The sequence below is a fragment of the Muscardinus avellanarius genome (genome assembly GCF_963383645.1).
Source record: "Muscardinus avellanarius genome assembly, chromosome: 3".
In the NCBI taxonomy this organism is placed as follows: Eukaryota; Metazoa; Chordata; class Mammalia; order Rodentia; family Gliridae; genus Muscardinus; species Muscardinus avellanarius.
In genome coordinates, this window is record NC_137788.1 from 24907896 (window position 1) to 24925050 (window position 17155).

Consider the following 17155-nt stretch of genomic DNA (forward strand, 5'->3'; position numbering starts at 1 on the left):
CAGAGAGAACTGGTGGGTGTGTGTGTTTGGGGGGATGAGGGGGGGGGGGAGAAGAGACGGACCACCATTAGCCAAAGGCTTTGTAGAGAGTTCATAAAAGTTGCTGTTCTGGAATACAAGAAAGTCCACAGTTAAAGTTGGGTGTGGTGGCCCACACTTGTAAAATCCCAATACTTGGGAGGCTGAGATACGAGGACCATAGGTTCTCAGCCAGCCTCGGCAACTTAGTGAGACCTTGTCTTAAATAAAGAATAAAAAAATAGGGCTGGGGGTGTAGTTTTGGGGGTAAAATGCCCCTGGGTTCAATCCCTAGCAGCACACACACAAAAGTCCACAGTTAGTGGCAAACACTTTTGTAAAATAGCCATTCAACTTCAGATTGGAAATCTAGAATGATTTGGAAGTAGCTGTTTTCAATATTCCACCTTTTCTTTTCCTTTTTTTCCTCCCTCCCTCCCTCCCTCCCTCCCTCCCTTCCTTCCTTTCTTTCTTTGCAGCACTGGGGATGAAACCCAGGGGCATTCTAACCCCAAGCTACACCCCCAGCCCTATTTTTTATTCTTTATTTTGCAACATGGTCTCACTGAGCTGCAGAGGGCCTCAGCTGAGACTATCAGCAAACCACAATCCTCCTGTCTTAGCCTCCCAAATGCTGGGATTACAATATACACCACCAAACCTGGCTTAACATTCCGCCTTATAGACCAAATTACTGCACTTAGGTGCTTCTTTTCTATATTTTGCATGTGGCAATGTAGTAAGAATTCATAAATTAAAAATAAGCATTAAAGAGTTGGGCATGGTGGCGCATGCTTGTAATCTCAGTACTTGGGAGGCTAAGACAGAAAGATCACAGGTTCACAGCTAGCCTCAGCTACTTAGTGAGGAGCTCCGTAACTTAGTAAGACCCCATTTCCAAATAGAGAATAAAAAATAGGACTGGGGATATAGCTTGGAGGTAGAATGCCCCTGGGTTCAATCCCCTGTGCTGCAAAAAAATAAAAAATAAACATTAAAAAAACATCAAGAGCCGGGCGTGGTGGCACATACTTGTAATCCCAGCATTTGGGAGGCTGAGACAGGAGGATCCAGGTTTGCGGCCAGCCTCAGCTACTTAGTGAGGCCCTCTGCAACTTAGTGAGACTGTTTCCAAAATAAAGAATAATTAAAAAGAAAAGAAAAGAAAAGAAAAGAAAGAAAGAAAGAATCATGTGCAAGTCCTACTACTTGCCTTGTAGTTCATCCTAAAAGCTAAAAAAAAAAAAAAAAAAAAGTCTGGGAAGAAAATATCCCAAAAGTAGAAGTATGCCATGTGGGCAGTAGGGCGCTCACTGTTGAACCATTTCACTAACTGCATGGTTACTGGAATTTCTTCTCCAATCTCTGCTGTTTACAAGTTACTTACAATGCTTTTAGCAACCTAGAAATAACTAGCACATTTCACTCTTGAACCTGTACACTATGAAGCTGGAAAAGAGAGTCTGAGAATACTAAGGCTTGTACACGTACGTACGTACGTACGTACACACACACACACACACACACACACACACACACACACACAATACCCAGTATAGTGAAGTATATAATACTTTAGAAACATAATCCCCAGATTTCACACGGACTGATTCTCAGAGGGATACTTCTTATGGTCCTTACTTTTCACAACTACTTGACCTTTCAAGCTATGCATACTTTAAAAATAATAAAGCCGGGCGTGGTGGCGCACGCTTGTAATCCCAGCATTCGGGAGGCTGAGACAGGAGGATTGTGGTTCCCGGACAGCCTCAGCTACTTAGTGAGGCCCTCTGCAACTTACCGAGACCCTTTTTCAAAAATAAAATAATAAAAAAATAGGGCAGGGGGTGTAGCTTGGAGGTTGAATGCCTCTGGGTTCCATCCCCAGACCCGGAAAAAAAATAAAAAATAAAAAATAAAATAAACATGAAAAGAGGAGAATGATCATTCTCTCTATAGCTGAAACACTACTTATTTTTGGAAAACAGGATGTGTAACTCAAGCACATACCTTGCAAATTTGTGCTGACTTAACACAAGTACATTGCCTCGAATTTCTGCTACAATTTTGCTTTTATCTTCAGGACGACCATGTTCCAATACATGTTGGATTACATAATTTCCATACTGATCCTGTTTGAGAAACAATAGAAATGTTTATAAAATCAGTTTTGTGAGTTGTCTAATTCTTACATCCTCTAATTAACGCCTATCTTCCCTTTGGCACCAAGTCAGCTTATCCGAATGTAAGGAACTAACACATTGCTACTAGACAACATCTCTCTGTTTAAGCCCACAAGCTCCAGTTAGATTTTTCATGAATTTATATATGGAGGGAGTTCTTGAGGAATGAATAGTTATTTTTCTCAAACAAAATGTATACATAGTTTATTGCTCCTTTCTATATGAGAGAGAAGTTGGAAAGACTTATGTCCAATAAAACAGGTAGGTCTAATTATTTAATGAGTGGTAGAAGCAGACAAAGTACCAAGACCAAAAAGAAGAAATCAACTAATCCACTTAGTTCATCTGGCAATGATGAGACTGAGAGGCGAAGGGATTAAATGGCCTGCAGGAGAAGACAGTCCATGGAAGCCAGATCTCCTGATCCTACGGCCAGGGCTCACTGCCCATAGTCATGAAACATAAACCAAGTTGCTATGAAAACATGCCCCAAAGATTCAATGGGCATGAATTTAAGACACAATAACCTTTTCTGGAACAGATACTTCTGCTGACAGAATAAGCAGGGGGCCTATAGGAGCCCAGAGGTGTTTGTAGCTCCTACTACCTGTACAAGTTGCTCCGTGTGCTGGTGAAGCTCCTCGAGAATAGGGAGGGTCTGGTCAGGAAGACAGTGCTCCAGGATTCTCTGAATCACTCGGCAGCCATAAGGATGTGTGGACAAAGCAAATACCTAGGCAGACAAATACAAACTAGTAAGCCCAAGATGGCACTTGCCACTTGCAATGCTTCAAATATACATATACGACCATTCTTCAAAAATAAACTTAATGGCATTTAGATCCTCTCCACAAACAGGGGGTATGTCTGTTGTGTGTAAATAGACTCATTTCTTAGTTACTTTAAGAATTCATATATGCCTATACATTCAGAACTGAAAATAACTTTTCTTTCTTTCTTTCTTTCTTTCTTTCTTTCTTTCTTTCTTTCTTTCTTTATTTATTTATTTATTTTGAGGTCTGAAGATGGAACCCAGGGGCATTCTACCTCTGAGCCACACCCTCAGCCCTATTTTTTATTCTTTATTTTGAAACAGGGTCTCACTGAGTTGCAGAGGGCCTCACTAAATAGCTGAGGCTGTCCGCAAACCGCGATTCTCCTGTCTCGGCCTCCCAAATGCTGGAATTACAAGCGTGTGCCACCACGCCCAGCAAAAGAACTTTTCCATGAAGTCTGGAAGGAAATAAGAAGTTAGAGTCTTGAAAAAACTCATTTTCCATTGAGAATCAAGAGTGTCAATTAACAGCATCTTCAAAAGATAAGGTTTTTTTGGGTGGTACTGGGGTTCCTGGAAGCCCTTCTGACTCCGGGCTATACTCCCAGACCTATTTCATACTTTTTTATTTTTGGAAACAGGGTCTCTTCAGCCAGCGTGGCTGGCTTTGAACCTGCATGATCCTCCTGTCTCTGCCTCCCAAGTGCGGGGATTACAAGCGTGCGACACCACGCCTGACAGAAAAGATAGGGGTTTTAAAAAAAAAAGGGAGCTGGGCGTGGTGGCCTATGCTTATAAATCCCCGTGTTTAGAAGGCTGAGACAGGAGGATTGCACAGGTTTAAAGCCAACCTCAGCTACTTGGTGAGTCTCAGCAACTTAGTGAGGCCCTGTTTCCAAATAAAATATACCCTCAGTACCCCACACACACACACACACACGAGGGCTACAGGTATGAACTCAGTGGTAGAATGCTTGTATTCCCAGCTCTTCAAAGAAGGGGACCCAGAAAGGGCTGGGATCAAATCCTGAACTCTTTCACATGAACACACCAACTATAAGCAATGATCTTAATTTAATTGGGTGTTTTGTTGGATTTGAAGCAACAGAAAAGCATGTAAGATTATATACCCAGAACACCCAAATCCTCTCCCCTTTTCTTATTACTGGGGACTGAACCCAGGGATGATCTAACTCCAAGCTATACCCCAAGCCCTATTTATTTATTTATTTATTTATTTATTTATTTATTTATTTATTTATTTATTTTTGGCAGTACTGGGGCTGGAATCCAGGGGGCACTTTACTTCCAAGCTACACCCCTAGCCCGATTTTTTTTTAGTCTTTTTTTTTTTAACTTTTCAAACACAGTCTCACTGAGTTGCAAAGGGCCTCTCTAAATAGCTGAGGCTGGCCACAAACCACAATCCTCCTGTCTCAGCCTCCCAAATACTGGGATTACAAGCATACGCCACCACATCTGGATTTATTTTTTGTTTTCAAACAAGGTCTCACAGGTTTCTATGTTGCTGTGACAGTCCTTGAACCTGCAATCCTCCTGCCTCAGCCTCCCAAGTACTGAATGACAGGTGTGTGCATCACCACACTTGGCCAGAATACCCGATCCTGTCTGCCTTTGGAAGCTGAGTGACACGCACTTCAGATCTGTAACCAAGAATAAGAATAGCAAGCGGAGTGTGGTGGCGCTCGCTTGTCATCTCAGCATTTCTTTTTTTGTTTTGTTTTGTTTTTTTTTTGGTAGTACTGGGGTTCCTGGAAGCCCTTCTACCTCCGGGCTACACTCCCAGACCCATTTCTACATTTTCATTTTGGAAACAGGGTCTCCTAAGCCAGCGCGCGCGGCTGGCTTCGAACCTGCGCGATCCTCCTGTCTCCGCCTCCCAAGCGCGGGGATTACAAGCGTGCGCCACCACGCCCGGCGTCATCTCAGCATTTGAGAGGCTGAGACAGGAGGGCTGCGGTTTATGGACAACTTCAGCTACTACTCAGTGAGGCCCTTTGCAATTCAGTGAAAGCCTGTTTCAAAACAAAGAATAAAAAATAGGACTTGGGGGTAAAGGACTTGGGGGGTAGAACACTCCTAAATTCCATCCCCAGTACCGCCAAAAAAAAAGAAAGAAAGAAAGAAAAAGAACAATATTAGCAGTAACAACAGCAACACTTAGTGAATGTTTACCCTCCACGTAAGTCACTGTGCTAAGGGCTCTATGTATAATTTTATACAGGACCTTTAAGATCACAATCGATACTTCACATACTGTGCTTCTGCCTGAGTGTAGCTTTATTAAGTAATACATACACATAGTCTGGAGCAACTAGACTTATTTCATCCAACATAATATTTCCAATATTCACTTATAAGACCATGAGTATTTCTATAGTTTATTCTGTATGGGTGCATAGGATGCTTTTGACTGGAATGTGAGAATTTTTTAAATCCAATCCCTAACGGACAACTGCATTACTTAGCCTTATTCATAGGGAAAAATGCTGTTTAAACCTAGACCAGGCATGTTAGAACAAAGGACATATAAATGTTGAAAATACAAAAGATAATACTAAATTATTTTCCAAAATGGTTGTGTTAACATAAATTCCTACTGGCAGTGTACTGGGCCCCACATTCCTACCAGCACACAGAAATGGATGGGTAGAAAACTGTCTATCATCTGGGCCCTATTTTGTATGTTTCTCATTACTAATGAAACTGATTTTTTTCATATCCACTGACAATCTGGGTTTCTTTTGTGAAATGATCATTCCTGCCATGGCCCATTTCTTCACTATGTTATGCTGTTCTCTAGTTACTGATTCTTGAAAATGTCCTCGTCCTCTCCCTGGGCTGGGATGTAGCTTAGTGGTGGAGAGCTTGCTCACTGTAGCATGTGCCAGGCCCTGGGTTCCCCCAAATAAAGGGAAGAAGAGCAAGTTCACACAGGAGATATGTGGGGGTTTTTTTGTTTTGTTTTTGGTGTGTGTGTGTGTGTGTGTGGTGCCAGGGGCATTTTACTCTGAGCTACACCCCCAACCCGTACCACTCACCAACAACTTAGGCTGTAAGGACTTTTTTTTTTGTAAAAGAAATTAATAAATATAAGTTCAGAGGAAATTCTGGAAGCACCAGGTATAAGGTTCCATTTAGAACCTGTTGCTAAGAACAAACTTCTGATACACAGGTAACTAGGAGAAATTAGAACTTACATCTAGTCATGTCTCCACTTAATATAATTCAAACCAACTTGAACTACATCCTCTACAAAAAGCTTTAGGCATGAAGCCCCTTTTTCATTTTTCTGGTAGTGGAAATTGAACCCAAGGCATTCTACCTCTGAGCTATACTCTAGCAATTTTTATTTTTGATTTTTAAAGAGGGTCTCACTATATTGCCGAGGGGCTCACTAAGTTGCTGAGGCTGACCAGGAACATGTGATCCTCCAGTATCAGCCTTCCAAGTACTAGGATTACAGGAAGGCGCCACCTTGCCTGGCTGAACACTTGGTTATTTTAAAGACATAAGTCACATATGACCACACATGCCAGGATAATACTTAACCAAGGGGATAAAGTTATTTCATCTTAACAAATCTAATGATAGTGCTTCATTCCAACGTGAGCAGACAGACATCTGCATTAGTGGTGGAGAGAAGTCCTAGTGGACAATTAGGAGAAGGAACCTGGGAACTCGTAGCTAGGTACCTGACACCACTGCACAGCACTGCTTCTCCCTGCAGTGGAAGGTAAAGCAGGCCTAGAATGTGCCTCAGCCTATACTATTCTCTGCTGTCAACAGAGACCCCATCAACTTGTTTCCCTCATTTCTTTCCTAAGTCACTTACCTGCCCTTTAAATGCATCGATGATAAACTGCAAAGACTGGGGCTGCACGCATTCAATGCATTTCTGAACTACATGATTGCCATTCTGGTCTTTCACACATTTCAGGACGTGGCCATCTAGTTCCCGAACCATCTCATTCTATTGGAGACAAGAAAAGAAAGCACCACCAGAATCACAGCAAGCAAAAGCCGGGACAGGCCACACTCTTCTTACCAAACACCAAGCACTCGACATGGCCTGTGACGATGGAAACGAAGAGCTCAACTGTAGCAATGTGAAACGTGACAGCCAATGAGGACTCGCATTTGTCCACATACCACAGCAGTATATTCACTATACAGCACGATTTTAAAGAGCAGAAACCAGTACCCCAAATATCCTAGAAAACGCTTCTTGGAAGTTTAATGAATGTAGAAATCTCTAAACAGAAAGGAACGTATATGAGCATACGATGCATCATTTTTTATTCTGACAACCCTGTTAGGACTGCTATTAATAATGACAGTATTTAATCTAGAGTTGACTCTGGATCTGGCATACTTCTAAGGGTCTTAGAATATATGGGTCTTTTTGTTTGTTTTTTTGTGGTACTGGGGATGGAACCCAGAGGCTTTTCTACCTCCGGGCTATACTCCCAGACCAATTTTTATACTTTATTTAGAAACAGGGTCTCACTAAGTTGCTGAGAGCCTCACTAAGTAGCTGAGGCTGGCTTTGAATCTGTGCGATCCTCCTGTCTCAGCCTCCCAAGCGTGGGGATTACAAGTGTGCCCCACCACGCCCGGCTGAATATATGTTTTCACACACTGATTTCTAATAATAATCCTAGGTTCTGGAAACTAGAGTTACAGAGTAAAAGGCTTGTATGAAATCCACACCTAGCCTACCAAGATTCAAGCCTAAGAAATCTGGCTCCAATGTGTGGTATCAGTATGCGTCGGCAAATCAATGGTCGATTATGTAATATCCTGCCAAGCCCTTCCACCCATATATAATGGGAAATCGATCTACAGAGCTAGCGTGGTGGTGCATGCCTGTAGCCCCAGCTCCTCCAGGACTAAGGCAAAAGGATCACGTTAGCATAGAAGTTCAAGCTCTGTCTGGGTAACATGGTGAATCCATGACTCAAAGAGATAAAAGAAGAGAAGGTAAAAAGCCCTATAAGCTGGGCGTGGTGGTGCACACTTGAAATCCCAGCATTTGGGAGGCTGAGACAGGACGACTGAGGTTCAAAGACAGCCTCAGCTACTTAGTGAGGCCCTTTGCAACTCACTGAGACCCTATTTCAAAAAATAAAGAATAAAAAATAGGGCTGGGGGTGTCTCTCGGAGGTAGAATGCCCTGGGTTCCATCCTCAGTTACTTAAAAAAAATCCTTTTATATAAAGCAAAGATATCTGAATTTTAGCCCAGGCTGTAACAGTATCCAAGACCTTTCCACCAGCCCACAGGGAATGAAAAGTCAGCAGGCATGGTTTCCCAAGCTAATGAAAAGTGTTCAAACTCAGAGGGTACAGACAATAGCAAAATACTAAGTGTGCAGGTGTGATGGTGTATAAATTTGGGCAGCATGTTGGGTAAGGTAACAAAGGTATAGAGAGACGGTAAACTTCTGACCCAAGCCTTCCCCTGCAGCTCACTGCTTCCTGCCTCGGGTGGCTGAGGTTGGATGCCTAAACAGCCACGCCCTGGGGCCTGCTGCCAGGCTTCTTTGCTGTCTCCTTCCTCTGCACACTTAGCTCCTCATGCTGACTCTTTATTTATCAGAACATTATAGCTCATTTAAAATACTGTTCTTAATGAATGTAGTATCTTAAATACCTGAGATGCTCTGTCCAAAAAACTAAGACAGTTTCTAATTAAAGAAATTCAAAATTATAATGGCAGAGCTTAAAGGAAAGTTTACTGATCAAATTCCAAAAGAAAAGGAAAGCAACCAATCAAAATCCAGAAAAGAGTAATTTACTCTGGAAATATAATTATGGGAATGATAAATAAAGAACAATACATATATAAAGTTATAAGAAAAAAGAATGGGACATGGTTCCCCCGAATGCTTTCTCCATTCAAAAGAAGTAACATTTCTAACCTAAAATTACTAACTTGGATCCAGAACACTGCATATTATCCATCATAGCAGGAGGAGTAGCTCAGACTCAGAACCCAGAGAAACATAACCAGACAATAAGATAAATAATTTAGAAAAGAACACAAATAAAAGAATAATACAAGTAAAAATAATGCAAATAAGATAGAAAAGAATAATAGTTTGGGGGGTAAGAAAGGATTAATAAAAACAAAAAAACAGCCGGGCGTGGTGGCGCACGCTTGTGATCCCTGCGCTTGGGAGGCGGAGACAGGAGGATTGCGCAGGTTCGAAGCCAGCCACACTGGCTTAAGAGACCCTGTTTCCAAATTTAAAAAGTATAAAAAATAGGTCTGGGAGTGTAGCCCAGAGGTAGAAGGGCTTCCAGGAACCCCAGTACCACAAAAAAAAAAAAAAAAACCATCAACAATGTAGATATCCAACTAAAAGAGTTTATAGTAAAATCTGAAAAGTTAGAGGCAAACTCAACAATTTACCACATGCATGAGCGATGAGGACAGGGGGATACACAATGCTGTGCACGTACTTCTTACAGCAAACAGGCGTTATGGTCAAGAAAGAAGAAACTTACAAGATTAAAGAGAAAAAATTCAACTATTCATGAAAATACTAGAAAAATTAAAATTGACAGTGACCTGAATATTAAAAAGGAAACCAAAACCAGCCTCGTATCTGCTCATAATTATAAGCATCACTTTCTTACTAATGCTAGATCTTTAGTGCTCTGAATGAACAAACTCCAGTCCTGCTGTGTCTCTCCCTCCGTCTTCACCAGTGTCCCTCTCCACGTGCCTACAAAACTCAGCCCCAAGGACTCTGGGCTCCTGGCCTTCAACCGCCACTGCCGGCACCAGTGCACTGGTCTGGCTGGCGTGGTCTGAATGGGAGGTGGTGGGTGTCTTGTCTGGCTCAGAACTTGAGTCCATAACAAAGATTCTCATTATCGAACTTTGTTCTCAGTGAGGGCAAGTGGGTCATCACTGCCAGACGATAACCCCTCCATGGACAGCGGCTGAGAGCCCAGAGCCCTAGGCTCAGGGTTCAGAGCAGAAGCTCCCCGAGGCTCAGGGTCCAAACACAGCTGCGGCTCGCCCTCCCCGCCCACGGGCTTGTCCTGCTTCCTAGGCCCCGAGGTCTCCATGGTGCTGGGTGGACCTGCTTGGGACTGTTCCTGAAGTTGTGGACCTCTTCAGGTAATCTCCCTGTGGGCTCCCCACTCACAGAACGCAACTAACTGGCCAGGTTTCTGTCCCCTTTCCTCGACTTCTCTTAGCCTATCTTCTGCAAAGCCTTCCCTCGGGACAGTGGGTAGGGCGAGGGGGCCCTCTCACGCGGCACCACTGCTTTCCATTTCTCCACTGCAGTGGGCCGTGGCCGGGATCAGGTCTGAGCTCTCCCTGTGCCACCAGTGTCTGCCACGGAGGGGGCTGCAGGCCACTGTGCCAGGGCAGGTACCACACTGCACCGGGCAGGCACCTGCGAGCAAATGTTGGCGGAAGGAGTGGACAAGAGGGAGGAGGGAGAAAAGAAAATAAAGGTGGGTTGGAAGAAAATTTGATTTGTTGGAATGCTAAGTTTGGGTTGAAGAAAATGGCAGCTTACTGGTCTTGTACTTGCTTCAAGTACTGGCTAGTAAAAACCTCATCTGGAAAACTGCATCAGGCATCTAGGAAAACCTACGTTTTCGTCAAAGAGAATAGTACTGGAAACTACCAACTGGTCTTCACACAAGACACTCGATCCACTATAAATTTACAACAATTAATTCCACAATTCATGCTTGCCATGCAGGAAAAGGCAGCCATAAGCATTAAAGTCACACTGTAACCAACGCGAACTGAAGACCAACATTTACAGGTTCACTGCACATTCCACAGAGAAACATCAAACACCAAGAGAAAAGTTAAAGGGGAAACTTACAATTACCTGCTGGTCTGAGGGAATAAATTCAAGAGCTTTCTGGATAACCCGGCAGCCATACATCTGTAGTGCCAATGATAGGACATGGCCTCGAATCCGTTCCGCCAAAGCCAGCTTTTGTTCATGGCTGCCAAACTAGACATAATGTGTGGGTGAACACCATTACTTAGGTAAAGGGAAGAAACCAGAGAAAGCAAAGCATTCATTATTCTGCACCAATCACTGACATATCTTCTAGCCCTGTTACCTATGATTAACTAACCTTTTATTTAAGAGCCTTTGTTTCTTTGAGCCAGTAGTTCTCAGACTCTGTTTATGAGAAACCTCTTTTTTTTGGGGGGGAGGGGTAACTGGGGATGGAACCCTGGGGCATTCTACTTCCAAGCTACATCCCAGCCCTTTTTATTTTTTATTTTGAAACAGGCTCCTGCTAAGCTGCTAAGGCTCACCTCAAATCTACAATCCTCCTGTCTCAGCCTCCAAAGTATTGGGGTTATTATAGGCATGTGCCATTACATCTGGCTATTAGGAATTTAAACAATGTCTAGGAAAAATGCAAGGATTTCTTGGAGGAAATCTCTACCTCTTGAGGTGTTTGAGGCTCATTGGTTGCAAAATTCTTATCATCTATGCAAAATTTAAGCCAAAGCACATATAGATCCTCTGCTTTGAATTAGCGTTTCACATCTTTCCAGGAATCGATACTATTTATAGGAGCAACAGATTGGGAGGGAAAAGTTAGTAGAATTGAAAGGCGAGATTAAACAATATTAAAATTCTACTGAGAGTAATTTTCAATACTTCACTTTTACTTTCATCCCAATAGTGTAAGTCATGAAACTAGAGAAAAACATATGAATTATCAGCCTGCCCAGCACCATCATTTTCCATACTAGGGCAGTAAAGTCTAGGGAAATTCTCTTGCTTGCCCCAAATCAGAGCTATTCTCCACTGTTACGTCAGCCCCCTAAAGCTGCGTGGGCTTCCAGAGCTGAATTCCCTGCTTTTCTATCTGTGACAAAATAGCAATACAGAGCACATCATAAAATCAAATAATACTGCTGGGTGTGGTGGTGCACACCTGCAAACCCAGGACTTGAGATGGTGAGACAGGGAGATCACAGGTTTGGGGCCAGCCTCGGCAACTTAGCAAGATTCTGTTTCAAAATAAAAGATAAAAAGAAGGCTTGGAAATACAGCTTGGAAGTAGAATGCCCCTGAGTTCAATCCCAGTACCCACCCCCAAAATAAAAAAAATACAAGAGTCACGTTTAGATTTCCTACAGCTGGGGAATTCAATTAGGAAAAGCAGGGAAATTTAAAGCGTGTAAGCCATTGTGTGATCTCCATACAAATGAAACAAAACAAGATACAAAACGTTTACAAATCTAATTGTTGGCAGGTAACATTCAGAGTTCCAACATTTCCCCCACACCAAAATCTTCATTAAAATTTCAATGTTGAGCCGGGCATGATGGTGCACGCTTGTAATCCCCATGCTTGGGAGGCTGAGGCAGGAGGATCACACGGGTTCAAAGCCAGCCTCAGCTACTTAGTGAGGCTCTCAGCAACTTAGTGAAACCCTGTTTCCAAATAAAATATAAAAAAGGTCTGGGAGTATAGCCCGGAGGTAGAAAGCCTCTGCCAGTACCATCCAAAAAAAAAAAAAAAAAAAAAAAAATCAATGTTTTGTGCCAGGCTTCCTAACTTGAGGTTGACGACTCTGATAAACACTCCCTTCCTCTCTGAGACTTTATTAGAACAGACAACATTAATGCTCTGCAAAGACTATGATAATAGAATATACGTTTATTTAAATTAAGAGCATTAAATAAAAAGCCAAAGTCAAGGAAAGAATTGACAATCCTCGTGATCCTAGTTTTTGATGAAAAATACTGAAATTGGTGTTCAAAAACAATTCCTTAGAAATCTCAAAAATATTTTTTAATTTTTTACAATATCTTATGTGATCCTGCTAAAATTACCTCACATATCCCTTCAAAAGTGATGTTTGCTGAGACCATTTTGACAATCAAAAATAACATGCTGAGGCAGGTGCAATGGCTCAATGCCTGTCATCCCAATGATTCAAGAGGCCTAGGCAACTTAGCAAAACTTTATCTCCACATAAAAAATAGAAACTGCTAGGAATGTCATTTAGTAGTAGAGGGCCCTGGGCTCAATCCCCAGCACCATCAACAAGGAAGAGAGGAAGGGATGAGCTGGGTCTTAAAAATGGGGGCAGAGGAAGGAAGACAAGGGGAAGGGAAGGGGGAACCATCCTAAATGGGTGCAGCTCTCAAACCACACTTCCAGAAGAGACCAGCATCATCTAGTTGGGTATTTAAATCATACAGACTAGAGAGACTTGGAAAACCACTAAAAGAGACCTTCAGAAGACCATAGATATTTCATTTTGAGGATGGGAATGGAATTGCTATTCTCTTTGCTTTTTTCTTTAGAAACAGGGTCTAAGTTGCTGCAGATGGCCTCAAACCTGCAATCTTCCTGTCTCAACCTCCCCAGTACTGACTGGGATTACAAGTATGTGCCACCATGTTCAGCTGGAATCACTATTCTTTTAAAAAGCCGATGAAAATAAAAATTCTCTAGAGTCAAAGGATACAAAGAACAAAGACTTACTTCAAAGAACTTCTGAATGACGTAATTCCCAAACACATCAACCATTAGCTGGTAAGCAGCCTGGAGGATTTCATTGAAGACAAGCTGGCGCTCGGCTGCCGTGGCACGCTCTAGTTTCAGCTGAATGAATCTGAAGTACAAAGCAAGAGGGTTAATCAGAGCGTTTAAGGAAGACTTGGGAGATAAATAAGGAAAAAGCACTTTATGTATCAGTTCTGATACATGTATTAACACGTGCACACAATAAACTAGTGTTGTTTGAATCACTTGTGTAGCTTGGAGGTAGAATGCCCCTGAATTCCATCCCCAGTACTGCGCCCCCCCCCAAGAAAAATTCACCTAAGGGTTTAATTTACCTCTTGAGAAGGTCTTTTTCAAGTGAACACAAGTGAAATCCTCCAGGCTGGGAGCCCTATTTTTTATTCTTTGTTTTGAAACACGGTCTCATTGAGTTGCAAATGGCCTCACTAAGTAGCGGAGGCTGTCCGCAAACCACGATACACCTGTCTCAGCCTCCCAAATGCTGGGATTACAAGCATGCTCCATCGTGCCTGGTTTTTATTTTTATTTTTTTATTTTTTATTTTTTGGTGCTGGGATTGAACTATGCAAGTACTCTACCACAAAGCTATATCCCCAGCCCAAAAAAGTATATTTTGATTTTTGTGTATTTTATTACAAAACGGGCATGTATACAAACTGTAAACTCTACTTGACCTCTCCCTTTAAAAACTAGTCTTGCATGGATGAGCTCAGAGCTTACAGTCTGTGTCTTTGTCTGCCTGGTTTAGTGCAGGCTGGTAGATCTTACAGAGGGGGAGATCATTGAGAGCTTTCCCACTAAATGCAGACTGAGAGACATAAGCAAACAGAAACAAGGAAAGAGACAGGGAAGAAGGGTGGGTGGTGTCACCTAATGGTGCTGCATCTCTAAGGAAGCCCCAGTGCAGTTGAACAGGAAGGGGTCAGTTAGCCAAGCCACATTCAGACTCCTATGCCAACTTCTTTTCTCACCTCCACAACACCCAAGATACAAATTTGTATTTAAATAATGTCTCCTTGAAGCAAAAGATTCTCTGTAATGCTTAAAGCAGCAAAAGGGTGTGGCACATACTTACATAGCGCTTCTGTTCTTTACATTATAGTTTTTGGCATTCTCATGAAACAGAAACACAGACCACTTTTTCAAAAGAGCAAAAAGCTAGCCAGGCATACTGGTACACACTTGTAATCCAAGTACTTGGGAGGCTGAGACAGGAAGGTCACAGGATCTTGACCAGCCTCAGCTCCTTAGTGAGGCTCTCAACAACTTAGTGAGACCATGTTTCAAAATAAAGAATTAAAAAATAAAAATAAAAATAGGGCTGCAGGTATAGCTTGGGAGAATGCCCTAGGTTCAATTACCAAGTACCGGGGGGGGGGGGGGGGGGGGGGCGGGGGGCGCTGCTGCACGCCAAAGACTTCCTCCAAGCACGTGAACCAGACTACTAAAGCCTCTTTCCAAATGCTTGTTCACCTAGGGACCCTCTTATCCCATGTCTTTCTGAAATAAGTAATGGGAGGCACACTAAAGAGACCCTGTGAATATACTATGGCAATATGTTTTAGTATATGCCTATCTGAGGCATGGAATTTAAGGCATTAATATTTCAGTTACCTTAAGTGCCAAAGCCAAGTCCTCACCTGGACCCATGCTGGTCTTGGGAAAATTCCATTATATGTCCAGCAATCTCCCGCAGTTGTAAATTAGGGTACCGGTTATTTCGAAAATCTTCTAAAAGTCTGCTCCTGCCAGAGGGCATGACATCAGACATTCCGTATCGCAACCGAGAGGAAGAAAAAAGGGTGCTGCTGGGGCTGAAGAGGCTGGAGGCGCTACTTGCGCTGCGGTACTTGGCTTCAGCGCCGGGAGCAGCAGAGATGTATCTTCCACTGCCGTTGGTGAGTCCTCCTGTTGGTTACAGAACAGAGGAACTCAAGACCATTTTTATGAAATGTCACTCAAGAGAGAATAAAAAGCATTCCATACACGAAGGCCTGCATCATCTCTAATTTCTTTGACTGTTGCTTTGTTAAGACTCAGTTCTATATTAGTGCTGCAACTTTCATAAGGCTGACTTGCCAAACTGGAAGGAAACTTCTGCACAAAGGCTGAGAGGACTGCCTTTTACCACTGACAGTACAATGCTAGCAAGAACAGAACAACAGCTCAAGTAGCCCTTAGTAAATACAGCGAGGAAAGCAGCCTGTCACTTGAACCCAGCGCCTGAGCACCGGCAGTAAGGACTCACCAAAACACACAGCACAAGGGCTGAGGCTTCGGGGTCTCCCCTCTGAGCTCTACGGGGATTCCCTCCATTCCTATCTGAGGCCCACCCTTAAAGATCAGGGCATCCAGGTTAGATTCATTTGCTGCTAGACAGAAGCTTAAAAATCATTAAGATAGCCAAGGCCACAAATGAGCAGGAAAGACAAGAACATGTATTTTTTAACTGGCAGGTTTTCAAGTTCTTTTTTTTTGAGGGGGGGCGCGGTACTGGGGATGGAACTCAGGGGCACTGTACCTCTGAGCTACACCCCAGCCCTATATTGTTTTAGTATTTTTATTTTTGAAACAGGGTCTCACTGAGGTGCAAAGGGCCTCGCTAAGTAGCTGAGGGTTGCCTGCGAACCACGATCCTCTGTTCTTAACCTCCTAAATGCTGGGATTACAAGTGAGCACCACCACGCCCAATTTCAAGTTCTTTAACACAAATGCATGGTTCTTAATTTCTATGGGACAGAGCCTGAAATGACCACAGTAGTAACAACCTTCATGCCACTGATATTGCTGTTTCGACTGGTGACAAAGAAATAAAAATGGTGAGTCCCTAGGCAGGTAAGACAGATTTATGACAAATGGCTTATCAAAAAGTAAAGCAGGCCGGGTGTGGTGGCCCACGCTTATAGTATCAATACTTGGGAGGCTGAGACAGGAGGAATCAAGCCAGAGTCAGGCCCTCTGAACTTAGTGAGACCCTGTTTACAAATAAATAAAATTGGGCTGGGGGTTTAGCTCAGAGGTAGAATGCCTCTGGGTTCAATCCCCAGTGCCATAAAAAAATAAATAAATAAATAGCTGAGCATGGTGGCGCACACTTGTAATCCCCGTTTGGGAGGCGGAGACAGGAGGTTTGCACAGGTTCGAAGCCAGCCTTGCTGGCTTAGAAGACCCTGTTTCCAAATAAAAATATAAAAATAGGTCTGGGAGTGTAGCCCGGAGGTAGAAGGGTTTCCAGGAACCCCAGTACCACATAAATAAAAATAAATAAATAAACAAACAAACAAACGTAAAGCAGAGTTGGAAATGTAGCTCAGTGATGAGATCACACACCTGTGGATTCTAGATTTGATCCCCAGCATGCGAACACACGCACACAGTAAAGGAGCATAAGTTATGATGAATGTATTTTCAGGAACCTTTTAAATAATGGTTCTTATTTAACCTTAGACTGTACTATTTAAAAAAAAAAGTTGGAAATCCCTTTTTGTTCGTTTCTGGCAGGGCTGGTAACTAATGCCTGCACAAACTAGACAAATGCTCTACCACTGGAACTACATTCCCAGCCCAAGGCTGCTTTTATCCCACTCCTCTTAAATTAAAAAAAAAAAAAAA

The 17155-nt window shown here is 42.8% G+C and overlaps 1 protein-coding gene across 8 annotated transcripts in view; it reads right to left on the reverse strand.

The window, feature by feature from the left end:
- Positions 1–17155, reverse strand: part of PUM1 (pumilio RNA binding family member 1) — a gene marked incomplete at both ends in the record, with an annotated part of 133118 nt that overhangs the window by 5227 nt on the left and 110736 nt on the right. For 4 of the 8 annotated variants that reach the window (XM_080690544.1, XM_080690542.1, XM_080690539.1 and 1 more), the window contains 6 exons: positions 2029–2150; positions 2809–2934; positions 6833–6970; positions 10865–10993; positions 13502–13631; positions 15184–15451. In XM_080690544.1, coding sequence (XP_080546670.1) covers positions 2029–2150; positions 2809–2934; positions 6833–6970; positions 10865–10993; positions 13502–13631; positions 15184–15451 — 913 coding nt within the window. Of the gene's footprint in view, positions 1–2028; positions 2151–2808; positions 2935–6832; positions 6971–10858; positions 10994–13501; positions 13632–15183; positions 15452–17155 lie in introns of all 8 variants that reach the window. The other 4 variants (XM_080690543.1, XM_080690541.1, XM_080690538.1 and 1 more) reach the window with 1 other exon arrangement.